Source organism: Cetorhinus maximus, chromosome 17, assembly GCF_964194155.1.
Source record: "Cetorhinus maximus chromosome 17, sCetMax3.hap1.1, whole genome shotgun sequence".
Classification (NCBI taxonomy): domain Eukaryota; kingdom Metazoa; phylum Chordata; class Chondrichthyes; order Lamniformes; family Cetorhinidae; genus Cetorhinus; species Cetorhinus maximus.
Window position 1 is genome coordinate 70,090,264 of NC_135895.1, and position 18,883 is coordinate 70,109,146.

At 43.2% G+C, this 18,883-nt stretch overlaps 1 protein-coding gene across 5 annotated transcripts in view; it reads right to left on the reverse strand.

Moving 5' to 3' along the window:
* Positions 1-5,385: 5,385 nt before the first annotated feature.
* Positions 5,386-18,883, reverse strand: part of rnf2 (ring finger protein 2) — a 61,469-nt gene continuing 47,971 nt past the window's right edge. For 4 of the 5 annotated variants that reach the window (XM_078561422.1, XM_078561423.1, XM_078561421.1 and 1 more), the window contains 4 exons: positions 18,005-18,283; positions 16,243-16,299; positions 10,156-10,327; positions 5,386-6,489 (listed from right to left, as the gene is read on the reverse strand). In XM_078561422.1, the coding sequence (XP_078417548.1) occupies positions 6,388-6,489; positions 10,156-10,327; positions 16,243-16,299; positions 18,005-18,283 (610 nt within the window). In that variant the 3' untranslated portion in view covers positions 5,386-6,387. The remainder of the gene's footprint in view (positions 6,490-10,155; positions 10,328-16,242; positions 16,300-18,004; positions 18,284-18,883) is intronic. The other variant, XM_078561424.1, reaches the window with a different exon arrangement.

Sequence of the window (18,883 nt, forward strand, 5' to 3'; positions counted from 1 at the left end):
CAATATCCTGGTGAATCTCCTCTGCACCCCCTCCCATGCAATCACATCCTTCCTATAATGTGGCGACCAGAACTGCACACAGTATTCCAGCTGTGGCTTCACCGAGGTTCTATACAACTCCAACATGACCTTCATACTTTTGTAATCTATGCCTTCCTTTCCACATCCTTCACCAAGGACTCCAGTACAGCATCCAAAAATATTGGAGCCTGCTCTCTTCCATGCTGTGCCAATGTTCAATGTTTCCCAAGTCAGATTCACTTCCTGCACAATTGCCAACACTTGCTGTAGCCACAATGCACCTCACTTTTAAGAGATGCAGGCTAGCTTTAAGTAGTGCAGGCCACCCATGGTGCTAGCCATTCACAATATTGGCTTCCAGCTGATGCATCCAGCCAATCAGCAGATTGGCTAAATGTTGAAATCATAGAAATAAGCAAACAGCACGAGGGTGGAGCTTCTGTACCTGCATTGCAATCAACCCATGTGGGTTAATCGTGCATCTCGATCCCTGCGCTTGTTTTCAGAGGCTATTGAATTTAACCCCGTAAGTTTAATTTGCTCTTTATCATTTGGAAATTACTTGTCAACCTCACTCATGGAAATAAAAATAAAAACATTTCACAGGAGGCATTGAGTGTTCAGTTGGCGAAACTACGGAACCAATTTAAGTCAGCGGTGTACATAGAGTCAGAAAGCAACTTTTTATAAATGGCAGTGTTAGCTGCTTTGCACTTGGTTAGCACCCCTGGAACATGTGGGTCAAAGATTGCTCCAGTAACACACCTCAGTTTTGATCCTAGAATAGCCGTCATTGCATCCAGTTTTTACATCTCAGTCGCCTACTTTGGCTGGAGTTCAGTCCTTTATTCCGTAATTTCCCTTGCAGCTTGTCGTAAGAACAAGTGTCAGTGATCCCTTTCCACGTGGAACTTAAAAATGAGAGGAGGTAGCCCCTATTCTCCAAATGTAGTGAGTCAAAACCTGATATTCAAAATTACTGAAACACCCAATCCCCGGAGTGTCATTATTCATTCCAATTAGTTCAGAAAGAGATATTTTGACTGCTGTCAGTGGGTCCTCTTTACTAGATTTTGAAGGGTAAACTGACTGCAAAATAGGAATCTATGTATATTGAGCTAGGTTGTTTTGAATTAAAGATTACATGAAGTTAATGTAAAATAGAATGATCCCAGTGGAAAAACCATATCCAAGTAGTTTACATGCCTTGGATTTCTGAATTGTCTGCCGTTATTAAGCAGGAATGCCATCACTGAGTTGGGGAATTGAGGATTTTTGAGCACCTGAAAATCTACTTCAAATGTTCAATTAACACGTTTTCATATCTACCAGTAGACCATCTGTGACACTGGTTAAGGTGATTCCTTATTGTATTTTTGTCCTCTTTAATTATCATTTTGATAAAAATACGAACAACAAAAAAAATCTACCTATCTTTGTTTCCCCTGATCGGCCTATTGGCAATGGTTGGCTTTGATGCTTTTGCTTGATATGTTAGAGTCATTTTCTTTCCTCTATAAAGGTGACGCACGTATACTGTAGATTACAGCATATAAGTCAACCTTCGAAGCCTTGAAAAATCCTACCAAGAACAGGGACCAAGTATGAAATGTGAACCGCTGGTGTTGGTGTAGGTGGTTGCCATTTTGAAATGTGGAAAAAAACAGTAATTCAAATTAAATCAGTGATATTCTATTGAATGAATTATTTCTACAATGATACCTTTAACCACAATCAAAATGTTTTCAAACCTTCAAATTCATCATCTTCAACACAAAGAATTCGTAAAATTCATTCTGAATCACTTTGGCTATGGCATCATCGTAAGGATCCCATTCTAGATCAGATTTGCTGCTTTCAGTTTCAGAATCATCCCTCCAGAACAAATCATCTTCCACTCCATCCATTGAATTGGATGTTCCACATTTTATTGAGTAATCTAATGTCAGTTTGTGCATTAATAACACCCCGTGATTTGATGAAAAATCCACAAAAACATCAAATAATATTGTGAATGCTCTTTGTGAAAGTTTGTTCTCTGTCAACCATTCACTTATTCCTTTTAGTGGAAACATGATCCTTGAATGGCTTGTTGAGGCACACATACAAAGGTTCAACTATGGATATTAGAAGTCCTGGTATAACAGCAATTTGGGTATTATTTCTTCCCGATCCATCAGCTATATGGATCTGAACATGTCCCACACTAATAAGCTATGTGCTTCAAGTAAGCCACCAGGACGCTATCCCCCACACATCCACAAATTTACTTCACCCTCATCCATCCAACCATTGTTGTGGGCATGCACAAAAACTCCTGCAGGGAACGCTATTTTCATCATGGTTTTACATTTGAAAATGACCATAATCTTTAATTTCATTACATCTGCCATGCAGGCTTGGACCACCATAAATCGTCGCTTCTCATGTTGAGTGGTTTTCACCGTTTTTGAACTTCTCCATTCCACAGTTTGGTTGCTAGGCATATTGAAATTCATAGGCATTTCCATCCATGTTGTTGGTGTGACATAATGGGTATTTGTGTTTTTGCCAATGTACAATGAAGAATTGCTGGAAACTGGTAATTTTGGTATTGACATCTTTTGGTAATCTCGGAGCAATTTTGGTTTTCTGCCATAACATCGGACATTTTCATTCCATAAAGCGGCTACACCAACTAGTTGTTATTCTGAAATCTTTGCTGGACTTGGGATTTTATTTGGCCCACTTAAGAGCATATATATGCATTGTATTTCCATTGACAATGTAACCATTCTGATGATTTTCGAGGATCCATTCCAATACATGCTTCTCAAGATCAGGTCAGTGGCTGGTCCCTATTCTCACGGCGCATTTGATCTTGGGCATCTTTTCAGCGCAGATTCCTTTTTCCTTTCTTGCACCAGTTTTTCCACAAACGCTGAATTCCCTTGCTGCCGCAGTTATTTGACAAGTTAGCAAATGTTACAACTTTTAGGTTGAAACCAGCTTCATATTTCATTCTTTTTGCCAGAGGGCCCATTTCTGTTTGTGGTTTGCCAAGCATGGTCTGCTGTGTGGTTGTGTCTTAAATGCCAGCATATCTTCTGGCAATAAGGCCCGTATTGCGTGTTTGATCCTGTGCGCTGACTTAAGGTGAAACGTACGTTCGAAGTGAAAAATTGAGGCCAACTCCTAATGCTAGTATAGTGATTCTTAGCAGAAAAGGAGGGCGACATATGCACCGAATACAGGCCTAAACATGATTTTTGGTGCTGAAAAAATTAGTAATCTTATACGCTGGCTCGACATGCATGCCACAATCTACACCATCCCTTTGATTTGCTTTGTGTGTGTCCTTGATATGCTCTGGCCAAATGTCTTTGTCATGATCTCTCTTGGTCTATTTCTACTCTTTGGTGTCTTGTGTTCTCTCCCCCCACCCCGTAAGTTTTTCAGTATCTGTTTCTCTATTTTCTGATTTCTTCCCTTGTTTTTCTGTACTTGCTGGCATCATTTCTGGTTCCAATTTCTGAGTCTTTGGTAACATCTGTGAAATTGTGGGTGAGGTTTCATGCCACCTCTTGCCCTTGGACCAGGATGCTGGAAGTAAGTGGAAGTAAATACCTATTGAATATATTTAAGGCTGGGATAGATAGATTTTTGGTCTCAGGAGATCAAGGGAGTGGGTGGGAAAGTGGAGTTGAATCCAAGAGCAGGTTCGACGGGCCATATGGTCTACGGCTCCTATTTCTCGTGTTCTTGTGACCTCAAGCTTGGACAAAGAGGTAGATTTTAATAAGTGTCTTACAAGTAGGAAATTTAGAGAGGTAAAATGATTAAAGCCTATTAAACTAAAACCTACGTATTTAACAAATATCTTTTGCCAATTGATAGTTCTTTTAAAATCTTAAGTAATATCTCAATTAAATGCAGAAATAAGTAGGGAAATTAACCACCTTTTTAAAAGTGTCCCATTTCCACTTTAGAAATTTCTGGACAGCATATTCGAAAGAAAAAGGACAGAAGACAAATCTAATTATTCCCCAATTGGAAAACACAACTTCCAATGCATACAATTTTCATCTCCAAATGATGGAATGATACAGTAAAGATTGTCAGTACCAGCATACTGTAAATTGTGTTTTCTCTACACCCGACTATTTACCACATGGAGAATTCCTCACCTGAGCCAGACCACTTAAGTTTAACACCAATAGAAGGGAAAAATGTGGATAGCAAGTTATGCATTGGCAAATGGTTAAGAACAAATGACCCGTTTTCCTTCTTAATTGTGGATTTTTGAAAAGGTTTCTGCATGTATAAATAAGTAGACAACATAAATCAAAGTTTGAAGCTCCCTGGTTCCAGCATGTTGCAATGTGTCACTCTGTCATGCTCTATACTCAGAACACTTAGCCACAATAACTGAGACTTCCGAACTAACACTTGAGAAGCCATGACTGCAGGTGTTGTTTGCATTTTAAAGCTTTCAGCAACCTAAGTAACAGCTCACTATTTACAGCGAGAGGCTATTAAAATGTCAGGAAATCAGCCAAATATAAAAGGAAATGTCAATAACCAGACCAAGAATAGCATGGCGCAAATAACTCATTATAATGCTGAGGTAGGGACAGGAAGTGGTAGGCCCTTTTCCCCAAGTTAAAGTTGTATTTTCTCCATGGTTTAATATGGAATTTCTATAAAAGGAAGATCCTTCAGAAATCCATGAAATATTGTTAAATCCATCATGCATTTTGAATGCAGGGGTGCCAAGTTTCACTCATTCGTTTAATGATGATGTTTGGCCAGGTGGAGCCTCGCAATCCCTTTGGCGTTCACAATGAAGTCTGACATGTGATATCCCAAAACGGGCTTGCATATTTCATTGAGGTGTTTTGTGAACATAACTGTTGAAGTTTATAAAAGGATCCTTCTATTGCACAAAATATTATGACCCAGCTCTGTTTTACCAAGTTCTGAGCACATACACTGTCCTTAATTTATGAACTTAATAGAAGTTTAAGAAGTGCAATTTGAGATAATTTTGAAACATGTTTCTGAAGCAGCTTCAAAACAGGGTCTAAAAGCAGAATACTGCAGATACTGAGAATCTGAAATCAAAACAGAACATGTTAGAAATATTCAGCAGGTCTGGCAACATCTGTGGAGAGGGAAAAACAGAGGTAACGTTTCGGGTTGATGGCCTATCAGAGTATTTCCAGTATTTTCTGTTATTAGTTAAGAACGTTTAATGCCTGCTACTGCTACAAATAGCATCTAAATTCAAATACTATATTATTTTAAATTATTCAAGAACATACTAGAATTGCTTACCCCCTCACTCATAAATGTGCTTGTGTTCTCTAATAATTACTGCAATTATTATTCAAGCAAAGAAACAGAATTATTTAATTTCAATTTGATGGTAACAGTGTACAAATAAGTAGTAGATGCCCAGGTACAGTATAGTTTCACGGTACAACTACCAGTACTTGATTGACAACATAAATACCCATTTTACATTTTACATGAAAAAAAGATTTTTTTTAAAGAAAGACACTGAAAATATATTTATCTTTGTTTGCAATGCCTTGGTGTCCTGTAGCACTTCATTTTGGAATAGTAGAAGTTTGTTTAAAACCATAGCTTTGCAACATTAAAGGACACTTACCTTCAAATTAAATACTTAGTTTCCCTCCCAATAACTTAGTGGATTAATACACTATATAACATGGCCCCAGGTTCAATCCACAGCCAGAGCATAGCTTGGGGTGTGACAATTAGCCTTAGCCCCTTGGGTTAGAGGGAGGAATCCTGGGATATTCTCACTTTCTTCCATTGCCAGCCCGTCAACACTCACTGCCCTTGTTCTCATACGAAGAATGGTCATTTAAGTGAGGGTTGGAGGGTTGCTATTGTACCGTACTCCACCTTCCATTGACACTTTCGGGGGAACACAGGGGTGCAAGAAAATGTTATTTTCAACAAAAAAAAGTTTGTTAAATGTGAAATTAGGCCTTTGCCAATAGGTTTGCAAGAAATTCATAGCAACCAAAAAAACACATATCTACTGCCTGTGATGTAATCCATAAACCAAGAAGCTGAGAAGCAACACTCTACAAACTTCTATTTCCTGAATTTCAGGTGGTGTCCACAATATCATGATCAGATAAGAAAATCCATTGGGACACTGTCCTCTTGCCCAAGCCTGTGCTGTTTCAGTTGTGAATTTGTGAAGTCACAGATCTGTAAATCTGAACATGTGACAAGTTTTTATTCAATGGAACATCTCACGATACTGGTTGCTGTTGTGTGGAAGACAAATATGTCACAACCATCAAAAGCACGTTCTTCATTTATTTGGCACGGATCTTGTGCCAATGCCTATTTGTGTTCCTTAGTTGGTGCATAATACAGTTCCATAGGTTTGTTCACCTTCCAGTATTTCTCACTAACGAGCTCCAGGGAAAAAGAACCATTCAGCAACTAGAAAGAAACAAAACAACAGTAAATTTCACAAATCCTTTACGAAGAGTCACAGCCCTCACCAGCAACTGGCACAAGGACCACAGTTGAAAAACCATTATAAAGCATCTCCATCTGCTTAGGTTTACTGTTGTTTTTTTCATTGACATCAATAATGCATTCAGTAACATTCAATGGGTAGGAGGCTGAATTCAGCCTGGCACTGACAGAGCAGCAGGTCTGCTGAAGACACTAGATGAGGAAAAGATGGTCTCAAATGCCTAGGATCTGTTATGCTAACCTGAGAAAAGAGATGGGGCCTCAACTTAATGTCACATTCAAAAGATGATGCCCCCACCCCCCCCCTCCCACCCCCCAACAGTGCAGCACTCCCTTAAATGTGCACTGAAGTATCAGCCTAGATTGTGGAGTGGGACTTAAAACCTATGACTTTCTGACTCAGAGGTGGTATGACTATCACTGAGCTAAGGTTTTAAATTCCATTGTAAAACCCCTTTGGCTAGTGATGAATTAATATTGTGACATAAACTCAGGATCACGGTCAATTGCTGAATTGTCGTACAAGACACTTTTACTGGCTTACTAAACCAAGCAATGGCATGATTGTGGTGAAGCAATGTTAGTTGTACATCTGATTAAAATAGATTGAAAACTAACATTGTTAGAAGTAAGTCTCTGAATCATAGCGAGCACGAAGGACTCCAGTTATTGCTGAGTTAGATGACCTCAGTGGGAGCTCTATAATATGCATTTTTCTGCAACTACACATACTGTGTAGACTCAGGTGAAGTCTTTTATTGCCCTTTATAAAACCATGTATTTTTATATGGTCAACATTTTCCTCCCACATTAAAGATTCTGGAGGTTTACCCTCAACTGAGTCATTATTTGGTTACCAGCTGCCCTACAATTTCTTGACTTATTCTTTCCCCTTTCTAAACTGAAGTGTAACATTTGCCACCCGCCAGTTCTTTGGCACAAATCCTGTTTCCAAAATTGTTAGTATTATGGTTAGTCTGTTTGCTTTCTCCTCCCCAATATTCTGAGAAAAAGATCCTCTGACCCTGAGTGACTTTTCAAATTTCACTCCCAATATAATTTTGATAGTTTTTTAAAAAACATTTATCTCCAGCTCTTCCATATCCTCCCAAGATGCTCCTACAGTCTCACTTTAAACTTTTGCTGTAAAAGCTATGGCAAAACACGTAAAAGAATGGGTTATGTTTTTCAAATATGGCTTAAATCCTTCTGATGCACAGCTATATTGTTACAAAAAAAGACTTGAACATCTGAAACATCATGGGCTAGCAGCTAAAGGATCTCAAAACCAAATCCCAGCCTCAATGCTCCTTTCAACTTGCTTGTTGCTGGGAATACTCTTTAGTTCACTGCTGAGGATCCCAGATGAGCTTTATAGAACAGGCTCACAACTAGCATGGGTCATTGCTAAAGAGGAGCTACTCTTAAAAAAATGTAGTCATGTGAAACACTGGCACTGCTTTGCTGTGGCTAGTAATGATCAGAGTTGTCAAAAAAAAATCCCATTCTCATCACAATAACTGCACTATGTTTTTCCTGAGGAAACACATCAAGATAAAGAAAACCTAAATGGTATACGTGAACATCTTTAGCTAAGGCTTCCTAGGCTGTTGGTACGCTATGAATTTGGTCACACATTTATGTTGGGAGCAACATAAATCCAAACCTGAAGCTGTCCTCTTTAGCTTCCACAAACACTTCCTTGTCCCCTACCCCGACCACCCATGTAACTGGCTGCCACTTTAGGCTATGCCCAGAAGTTTAGAACCTTTGCATTCCTCACAGTGGAACTCAGCTTTGTTTCTCACATCCAGTTTGCTAGCAGGCCCGCTTTCCTCCCCCCATCCCCACCCCGTTTCTTCCCCCTCCCTTTTTTTTTCAATAATTTATATAGATTTTTCTTTTCCCACCTATTTCCATTATTTTTAAATCTACAACTAATACCTTGTCAGTCTTTCCACCCCACCCCCACTAGAGCTGTATCTTGAGTGTCCTGCCATCCATTCTTAATTAGCACATTTTCTTAGATAATATCACCACCTTCAACACTTCTTTGATCCTTTTGTCTGTGACATATTTTGATTATCTGCTCCTATCACTGCTTGCTTGTCCCTACAACCACCCCCCTCCCCCTCAACTTCTCCCCCCCCCACCACACACACCTTAAACCAGCTTATATTTCACCCCTCTCCTAACTATACTCAGTTCTGCTGAAGGGTCGTGAGGACTCGAAACGTCAACTCTTTTCTTCTCCGCCGATGCTGCCAGACCTGCTGAGTTTTTCCAGGGAATTTTGTTTTTGTTCCGCTTTCCTTCACCTCTGAAAGATCTTTCAGGTCCACCCTATCTGCCCCCAAAATTTTAACTCTTACACCTCATCAATTAGAAGTTGCAATTCACCAATGTTCTCCATGCCTCCCTGCTTTCAATTCCCATCCAGAATACCTTAGCCCACATTCTTTCCTTTACCAAGGCCCACAACCTTTGCCAAATTCCACTGGTCCCCTGACCTTCATTGATTTGTAATTAAGATCTTCATCTTCAACTCCCTCAGTGGCCATAACCCTCCCTAGCTCTGTGATCTCTTCCAGGTGTGCAGCCTTTGCATGCCTTCTGCTTCTCTAGCACTGATATGTTTCTCATTCTCCACTCCCTCTGCTTTTCATTCTCCACTCCCTCTGCTGCAACCACTCTGTCCATTATTCCCACAGCCTCTGAAACTCCCTTAAAATCTCTGTTTGCGAGCTCTTGCTCTCTGGTGTCAAAAGACTCCTTCTCTTCAGTCGTTCTTTCACCCTTGCTCCACTCTGGTGCTATAGTGATAAGATGCCAAACAGGTGGTATAAAATGAATGGAAACCACCTGTCAGTTCAAGTGCCCCACAGTACACATCCCTTCAAACCACAGAAAATGAGGCTCTAACTTGCATGTTCAAGTTTCTTCAAATATGATGTAACGTCTGGAGTCAACACAAGATGCAATAGCTCACGTTAACCTTGTTAATGGGTTAAACACCTCACAAACTGCCCAATTACCTGAGCGGACCACTTTCCTGGGCTAAAAAAGGCATACATTAGTAAACTGTTCATTCTGTTCACTGGGAAATCAAGCTGAAGACCATCTAAAACATTGCAAGCTAAGTTTTCTACGAATGCACAATATCCTCTGAGTTGTGGAAGAAATGGGATGTCAGGTAAGTACAATGCGCTGGGAATGAGTGAATGACTTGTTTCACTTCAATCACAATGCCAACCCTGTATAACTGTGGGAAGTGAAGTAACCAATGTTAAGAAGGCTAAAATGACAAGGTTCTGTACCTGTACACAGGAAACAATGTCTGGAGAGACACATTCTAAACCAAAGCTAACTGTAAATATCAACATTTAAAAAGCTGGATGGTGCACTTTAGTGAGAACGTGTGTAATTTTTTTCAGTCTAGGAAAATCATCTCCAATCACTCGTCATTGTGAAATCACTTGATGGAAATACAACTTGAATTTCTCCTTAACCTACCTTTCTCTTTCAAATGCTAACCTTCTCTGTATTCCCAATGCTTGTGGGGGTTTCCTTTTGATCTGAAATAAACTGCAGTTAACTCATCCCCTGAAAAGCAATGCAGCTACTTACAGTGAATTGGCCGTTCACTGTTGCAATGTAAATGGTGTATTGCTTCTCACTGACTGTTTCCACATTCATTGGATTCGCTTCTTCATTTTTCCTGAGCTCTTCTAGGGCTAATCTCATAGCCAAGTACTTGGACAGATGGTCAACAGTGGCATTTCCTGTTGTTTTTATATACCTATTAGACCAGAAAATAAGAAAGAAAAACATGAGACATGAAGTCATACACTAAGCTTCTCCCTACAACCTCTTCAATCTTAAAGGGGGTGTGGGGGATAAATTCATAACATGGTTTATTGTTAGAGTTCACATGAAACATCCATACAGGAACTTGTGGAAAGACTATGATTTGCCTTCCCTTCCCTCTCCCCACACACTTCATATGTTCTAAGACTTGTAAATGTCAGGGATGTGTTATTGGATTAGATTTTCTAACTATAAACAATGTACTTAACATCTTTCATGATATTTGCTCAAGTATCAATTAACAATATTAACTATAACAACAGAGTTGCAAGGGCCCAAGATTTCCCCTTCCCAAATAGAGAATATGGTAAAAGTGGAAGCAATTTTTACATGTAAATTTAAATAGCTTTTAAGAACACATAAGGCTTTAGACCATCTCAGTGAGTTAATTCAGTGAGTGGTTCAGTTTAGGAAGGTCTGATTTAATCCTTGATTTGTGTTAGCTAACTTCAGCTTAGGCTCCAGTGCACTAGATTGAAAAGGTAAAAAATCAGTCAGGGTTCCCGTTACCAAATACTGTCCAGCAACACCTGTGGGAAATATGTGTGTGGCCATTGGGTGAGGAGAGGATCAGCCCCTGAGGCCTTGAGTGGTCAAAAAGATAGTTTTGGAAACATTGTCACACCTTTGGGGAGAGGAATGGAGGAAAATATGGAGGAGAAATAAATCTATATGTGAAAAGTATTGAACAATTGTGGCTTATTGCCTTAGGACGGCAACTGCACGTAACCAACTTGACGGGCAGAATTTTACTCTTGGTGTGCGAGATCGGCGGGGGCAGTCGGGAAGCCGACCACCGCCCACGAATCGGCAGTGCTCCGCGATTTTATGCGGGCGGGCCAATTAAGGCCCACCCAGCCTGATACGCGGCCTGGGAATGAGCGCGAAGGGGTGGGCGGGGGCATGATGTCTGCCAGGTCCAATGGCGACCCGACAGCTGATTCAAATGCAGCCTCAGCAGCCCCTGGAAAGCTGCCACCGAAGGAAGTGTTGCGAATGGAAACCATAGCGGGTCAGCACGGTAGGCAGGAGTGCAGCCCAGTGGGGCAGTCAGCCCGGCGTTCTTTGGATGAGTGCCTCGCAGCCTGCCTGGGGGAGGTGGCAGCGTGGAGAGAAACCCTTGTCCCCAGGGACGACGGAGGGGAGGGGGGGGGGAGGGGGGGGAGCCCCTCCCACCCCCCCAAGGTAGTGAGGTGCACATTTGTCCAGTGCCAGAAGCGCTTCAATAATCTGCTGCGATTGGGAAGGGTGAGTACCGTGTTGGCATGGGTCGCTTTGCAGAACAGTTAAGAGCTGCCCATCCCCCCATGGGCCTAAGCGGTGTTAGAGTGTGAGTGCCAAATGTCAATGAGGCAGGAGCTGGGTAAGGAGGTGAGCCCTGGCTGCCTGGACTGAGTGCTTTGCGGCTCCAGGGTCACGAATCAACTGAGCCCTGCGAGGTGTTCCTCAGTTGGGATTGGCCAGGCTGCAATGGCGATGCAGGTAGAGAGTGGACTAATCAATGCTCTTCTGCGCTTTCAGGAGAAAACATCCCATAACAATGCTGAGGGGTCGTGGACTGGCGGGGGACCCACACACCTCCTAATCCTCATGATACGAGCAGGAGGCCCTGGAGCTGGAGAGGCGCCATGCATCTCGGTCAAGCGGCTGCTTTGAGGTTGGGGTGCCAGAGGAAGGTAAGAGTGCAGTGCACTGAGGTGAGAATGTCGGTTTTTGCTACCATTCCACTGTAGTCTCTATATTGATGTGAGCCTGGAACCTGGAAGCCCCATTAATAATTGAAAGACTAGGGCACCATGATGCAAATCTCTGTCGCATCAGGGTGCCAGGCATGCATAGTGACAGTTTCATGACTTAAACTAATGACATATCCTTCTTCTCCCTTTTAGGCTCACCAGCAGTTCATTAGCCTGAAGGCCCACCCCTGGGGACCACCATACACCTGCGTCACAACCTCTGTCAAGTAGGCACCAGCGCAGATACCAGTGCCTCGGTGGGTATAACATTGCCGTGTAGCCTATCGGTGCACATTGGTGAGGGCACTTCACACTCGCTTGAGGTGCAGGTGGAGGCAGAGAGTGCCCAGGGCACTGGCAGTCGGAGGACAGCTGGGGACCAGGACAATGCTCAGTTGGTGGCTGATGATGTGCCTCTGGAGTCATCCCTGAGGCAGCAGATGCTGGACATCCAGCAGGGTGTGCGGGAGGATCTAGTGGAGAAACATGAGGGTATGTGTGCCATGGTGTCCGTGGTGGAGGAGTCTATGCAGAGCATAAGTACTGTGTTGACCCTCATGGCCGAGCGCAATGCCTCCTCCATGGAGAGAGGCTCCTCCAGGGACTCAGTCAGGGGTTCCTGGGGATGCACTTGGACCTGCAAGCCCTCGCACCGGCAATGATCAGTGTCAGTGTGGGAGATGGATTAGGCACCCAGTATCCTAGCTAGGTACCCGTCCATCAATGGTGAGCAGGGAGGTCCAAAGCGACCTGACATTGGCACACGAGCTGCCTGTCATCTCTGTGGGTGCCTCTCAGGGCGCTCCGGATGACAGCAGAAGCTCCTCCGCCCCTCTGCCAGTGACCGTGGCATCCGATGAGGCTGCAGCGACTGGGGAGGTGCCAGCCATGGCACTGGCCGCTCCCTCCCAGTCAGGGCCAGCATGGGCTCCACAGGTCAGAGGATGCCCACCAAGGTCATCAAGGCCAACAAGACAGCAGGGTCAGCAGGCTATCTCCAATGCCAGTGACAGTGAGGGGGGAGCACCTAAACGTAGCACCCGCAAGTGAAAACTTAAAGCACCTAAAGCACAACACGGCCCTATCACGGGTGATATTTGGTTCCCAAATTTTTTTCTTTTTAATGGTGTGATGGAAAACACCGGGTCATGTTAATTTCTGCAATGTTTCACATTCACAAGTAAATGATATGTTATTTTATGCAACTGGCCTCTTTATGCTTCATTTGTTCTGTAGGTGCAGGGTAGGCCATGATGTTATGATGGACTTGTGTCTCCTGAAACTTTATTGCAAAGGCACAGAGTGTATGTTGTTGACCAAAGAACTGGTCCTGTCAGGGATCGAGTATGGAACCTGCAGCCCTGGCATGCGGTGGTGGTTCTTATTTGGTAGGCTAGCTGAAGGAGCATTGGATCAAAACATCCCGGGTGTCCCTGCCTCTCTGTAGGTTACCCAGGTCTGCATCTATGCCCTCAGGGTTCTCCTCACCGTGCTTGTCCTCACTACTGGACTCATCGTCTGTTGCCTGTGCAGCTGCATCAATACCATCTTCCTCCACTGGGTTCCCCCCTTGACAGTGCCAGAATGTGGAGAGCGCAGCATACACCCACTATCAGTGACACACAATCTGGGGAGTGTTGTAGTGCACCCCTTGAACGGTCCAGGCATCGGAAGGGCATCTTGAGAAGACCTATGGCTCCCTCTACCGCTGCCCTTGTGGAGGCGTGGCTCCTATTGTACTGCTACTCAGCCTTGAGTGGCGGAGAGGTGTCATGAGCCACCTTTTGAGGGGATAGTCCTTGTCACCCAGCAGCCATCCATCCAGTCGGGCTGGAACACTGAAGAGCCTCAATACCTGGGAGTGTCTGAGGATGTAGGCGTCATGGGAGCTGCCAGGGTACCTTGCACAGACTTGTAGAATCAGCATCCTGTGATCACACACTATCTGCACGTTCATGGAGTGGAAGCCCTTCCTGTTGACAAAGGCACCGGGCTCACCCGTTGGCCCCTTGATGAGCACATGTGTGGAGTCTATTGCACCCTGGACGCGGGGGAACCCACCAATCATTGTGAAGCCTCTGGCTCGCCCTGCCTGGCTGGCCTCGTCCATACAGTAATGAATGAAAGTCAATGCACGCTTGAACAGAGCGTCTTTCACCAGTTTGACGCCACTATAGACAGCTGATTGGGACGCTCCACAAAGATCCCCCACTGACCCCTGGAAAGAGCTGGAGGCATAGAAATTGAGGGCCACCATGACCTTCAGAGCCACTGGCATGGGGTGTCCACCCACACAGTCAGAGCTGATCTCAGGGCCGATCTTCTGACCGATGGAGGTCACTGTCTCCCTTGAGAGGCAGAGCCTCCTTCGGCAGTGCACCTCAGACATATTGAGGTAGCTGCATCGCTGCCTGGCAGCAGGATAGTGGCGTCTTCTGCTGCCCCTTCCACTTTGGACTTCCTGTTGGCCCTGTGTCCCTTGTGCCTGCACCTCTCCTCCTACAGGTGGCTCCCCTGGAAGCTGAATAGGGACACCTGGCCTCCTCCCCCTTCTGGCCCTCTCTTGCTCCTCAGAGGAGGTGCCTCCAGCGGAGACCACAATTCCCATTACCAAGGTAAGGGAAGGCTGCCTGATACCTGGAAGGCCCCATGCGGTGTGAATCCTCCGGGCGTCTGGAAAACAACAGTTGAGCTCTGAACTGAAGCCTCTAAAATATCTGAATGCAGCTCTGAAGTGAAATGAAGCTGTCCTGTTCACAGAAGCAACCAGCAGCAAATGATATCCTAAACTCCTCACTAATCACTTTGACAAAGCTACTGACCCCTTTTATCGTGCCCATGGGTGAGGTTTTGCAATATGTGGCCTGCCCGTCTGCACATTTTGCCCGTGTGAGGGCCTAAAAATTGCACAGGCTTCGTAAAGTCAGAGGCAATTGGTGCCTCAAGGGCCTTAACTTAATTAATGACGGGCGCGCCTCCATCTCCATCGTGCGCCCGCCTAGCGAAATATCATGAGTGTGTGTGTTGATGTCGGCATGTTTGGTGACGTTAACGCACTTCATTTAATGCTTGAGTGGGCCAGGCACACACCCGGCCGCCAAGCCCAAAATTCCGCTCTACAGGAAGTTATTAGACAGACTTATTCCTGTTCCTACTCAATGGTTCGAGATCCTATTATGCACAACATTTCTTGCTTTGACAAGACTTAACATCAATGACAGCTTTCTTTTTGTTTCAGAGTTTGAAAACTCCACAGGCCCGGACTCCACTCTGCTCTGTGCTTAGGTTTTCTTTATCATAGGCAACACCTGTGGCACTCAACTTCACTAGCCACTGTGAATTATGCCACAATTTGATTGCACTGCCTTGCTGAAATACAAATACCTATGTAATAATAGGTCAAATATATCTCAGAATCATCTGCAAGGGGTCTTGTCTGATGGCTGAGTGAGCAAATGCTCAATCACAAATGGTTTGTTCCCTGGGCTGGGCAGGGTTTGATGACCTCAGTGGGGGCAACAAAAAGATCTGCATCTAGGGATGTCAGGATCTATATCAAATGCAATTCTCCATCTCAAAACTCACTGTTTTAGATTCAGAAGAAGAATGATCATTTGGCCACAGCACTAGAGGACTACAGGCACCTGTAAAACCACATCCCCAGGAGGAGTAAGCACTTGGAAAAGAGGAGTGATTTAAAAATATATACATGGCCACAGGTCTGAAAGAACTGGAATAGCAAGAGGCCCGACAATGGATTTTTTCAGTCCTGGCTGGATTTGATCAGGGAATTTCATCCAGAGCTGTTGTCACTTCCACTGGTGATACAGTTACTGGGATTCAAATCCATCGGTCTCATATAAACACTCCCAGGTTACCAGTAAATCAGCAGGTCTGCACCATACTGACCACATGCTAAAATTGAGTACCGACTGTCACGTGTAAACTGGTCACACAGCGCTTTAACATTTCTGGCACCATTCAGTTTGCAATTGACAGTGTAGACTCAAGAGTGTCCGTGAATCAAAATGAAGCGGATTCTCCCAGACCTCCGTTTGTAGGTGGTCTGTTACTGGTTTGTGGAGAAACCGGTTGCAGTGAAACTGCTTACCGCTTTCTCGACACCGGTGTGCGCCCCACAATCCTCTGGACACCAACCGTGACCTGCCTTGGTTAAAAGAGAAAAACATTTAGAGTCATAGAACAGGTAGCTCTTAATTGGTAGCATGCTCTATATTAATGATCATCTTCACTATATAGAAAATATCAGCACCATTAAACTTGCAGAATATAATGTCACCACTTCCAGGTACAGCTTCTAACTCTCTCAAATCTCTGGTACACATGTTTAAAGCAATGCGCGTTTCCTTACCCTTCCATCCCCAGTTTTCTCCAATTTTCACTCCTTTCCCGAAAGCACTGGCACACATTAAGAATGGGGTCAATGTTCTAGCAGCCCTCCAGTACCTGAGTCAAATAGTCAGTCATTCTTCATGAGTGACTCTAGATAGTGAGGGTTGGTGGGATATTCAGTCACAAAGACCGTCACAGCTGAACCCAAACATGTTCACATGTGTAACTTCCAGGAAGAGTCAATAAACAACTATCAAGAGAGGAAACTTTGGCTGATCTTTTTCATTTCCCTATCCCAGGGTCACCAAGACCAAGAGCAGTGCTTCAACTGATGTCTTGGCAAAGGTCAGCTAACTCAGCATAGGCTAATAGTGGACTTTATAATAGTCAAACTGGACATCACAACTCCATTCATGTCACACTGCTTCAAGACTGAATACATTGTATCATAGAAATTAAGAGGTCTTTCAGCTCATTCTGCCTGTACTGGCTCTTTGAAAGAACAGTAGCACTTGTTATCACAATGCCATAACCCTGAAATTTCTCATTCTCAAGTATCTGTCCAAATCCTTTTTCAAATTAATCATCTTCCACCACCCCAGATGGGGTGTTCCAGATCCTGACAACTCAGTGAAAAAGTCTCATCACCCCTCCAGATCTTTGGCCAATGATTTTCAATCTCTGACCTTTACATTTTCTCTATCCACTCTGTCAATACCTCTCAATCTTGTAAACCAAGGTTTAACTGTCCTAACTTTTCCAAACATTCCTCATAAGTTGAGTCCCTCAACTCTGGTAACATTCTGGTAAGCCATTTCTGTACTCTTTTTGAGACCTATATAGCTTTCCCAAAACATGGTACCCAAAATTATCCACAATTATCCACTTGAGGCCTGGCCAATGATTTATAAAGTTCTAGCATGGTCTCTTTGCTTTCATATTCTGTTCAGCTATTTTTAAACCTAAGTAACCCAAATGTTCTTGTAAACCTTGTAAACTTGCCTTGCCACTTTTAAGATTTGTGCATACGGACACCAAGGTTTCTTTGCTCATCTACACTTCCCAAAAATCACACCATCAAGTATACTGTCTTTCCATGTTATTCCTCCCAAAGTGCTTGTCCACATTGAACTCCATTGAGTGCCATGCTTCTACCCATTTCACCATTATGTCTGTCATCCTGAAGCCTGTAGTTTAATATTTAAAGTTTCTGCAAGTTTAAATATAAGAATTGCAAACCGTTTTGCTTTTGCACTGGAGCACTCGAACCTGTGGTCTTATTCGTGACACTGCTGTTGATTTGAAGGCTGCAAGGCGATCGTAGGCCTTCAATCTCTATGGTCTTAATGAAGTATCACTCCAGGAATGTTAATCTCTCTCTCTTTTTCAGATACTGACTTGACCTGACACATATTTCCAGAAATTCCTGTTTTTGTTATCAGCATTCGGTTTCCCTTTTAAAAAAAAATTCTGAATTCTTCTGGTCTGGTGAATAACATTAATCCTTCTCACCTACATACCTGGTCTGTGCTGTTTCATCTTTCTCCATTAGCGTAGGATGAGGCCTGAAGACCAGTTCAATTTCATTGGTTCCATCAGTCACTGGATCAGGATCACCTGTCCCATTTTCATTTGTGGTGTCAAGGTCTGGACCCGAATCATCTGACGTCTTAGCACGTTTTTGACTTGGTCCCGCCTCCTGGTTGCTATGCGTGGAGGCATTACTGCAATGTGAACTATCCCCATTGTCTTCTGCTCCACTGCCATTCTCAGCCTGATGTTTTCTCACCCTCTGCGCTCTGTACCAAACAGACAAAATTCAATATGTTGGTATTAAACCGGTAAGAAAAATGTAAATAAGATGGTACCTTTGATTCATTCGGGAGATGTTGCTGCAATGCAGAATACAAATCAACTGGTTATGTTGTTCTTATGACAGTTTAATGTATTTGAATAGTCAATGAATCAAACATTTAATCACTAATAGAAATGGTTGGCAAAGGCGCTAATATATTTAGTTCTTCAACAGTCTTGATGTATTTTTTGTTACAATGAAGCTTATGGACGCAAACTCTTCTCATTAAACAGCATTGCAGTTATTAATGGTTTATGTACCTGAACGGTATTCCATGATTCCTCCTCACTATCAGAATAGTTTAATGGCTTTCAGGCCTTAAAAAGGCCTACACCCTGAGAAAACACCCTGAGGATTAAAACCTTCTACCAACATCTAAATTCCTAAATTACCAAAATAATGAAATGAAATTTGAATCATTTTTCCAAATGAGTAATTAAAATTCTTATTGGGCTTTACACCTCCTGTGATTTTCATCCTGAATAAAAATCGTGTTTCTTTATTTTACACTGCATTCATGTTAATCAAGTACAAGAGCTTGGTA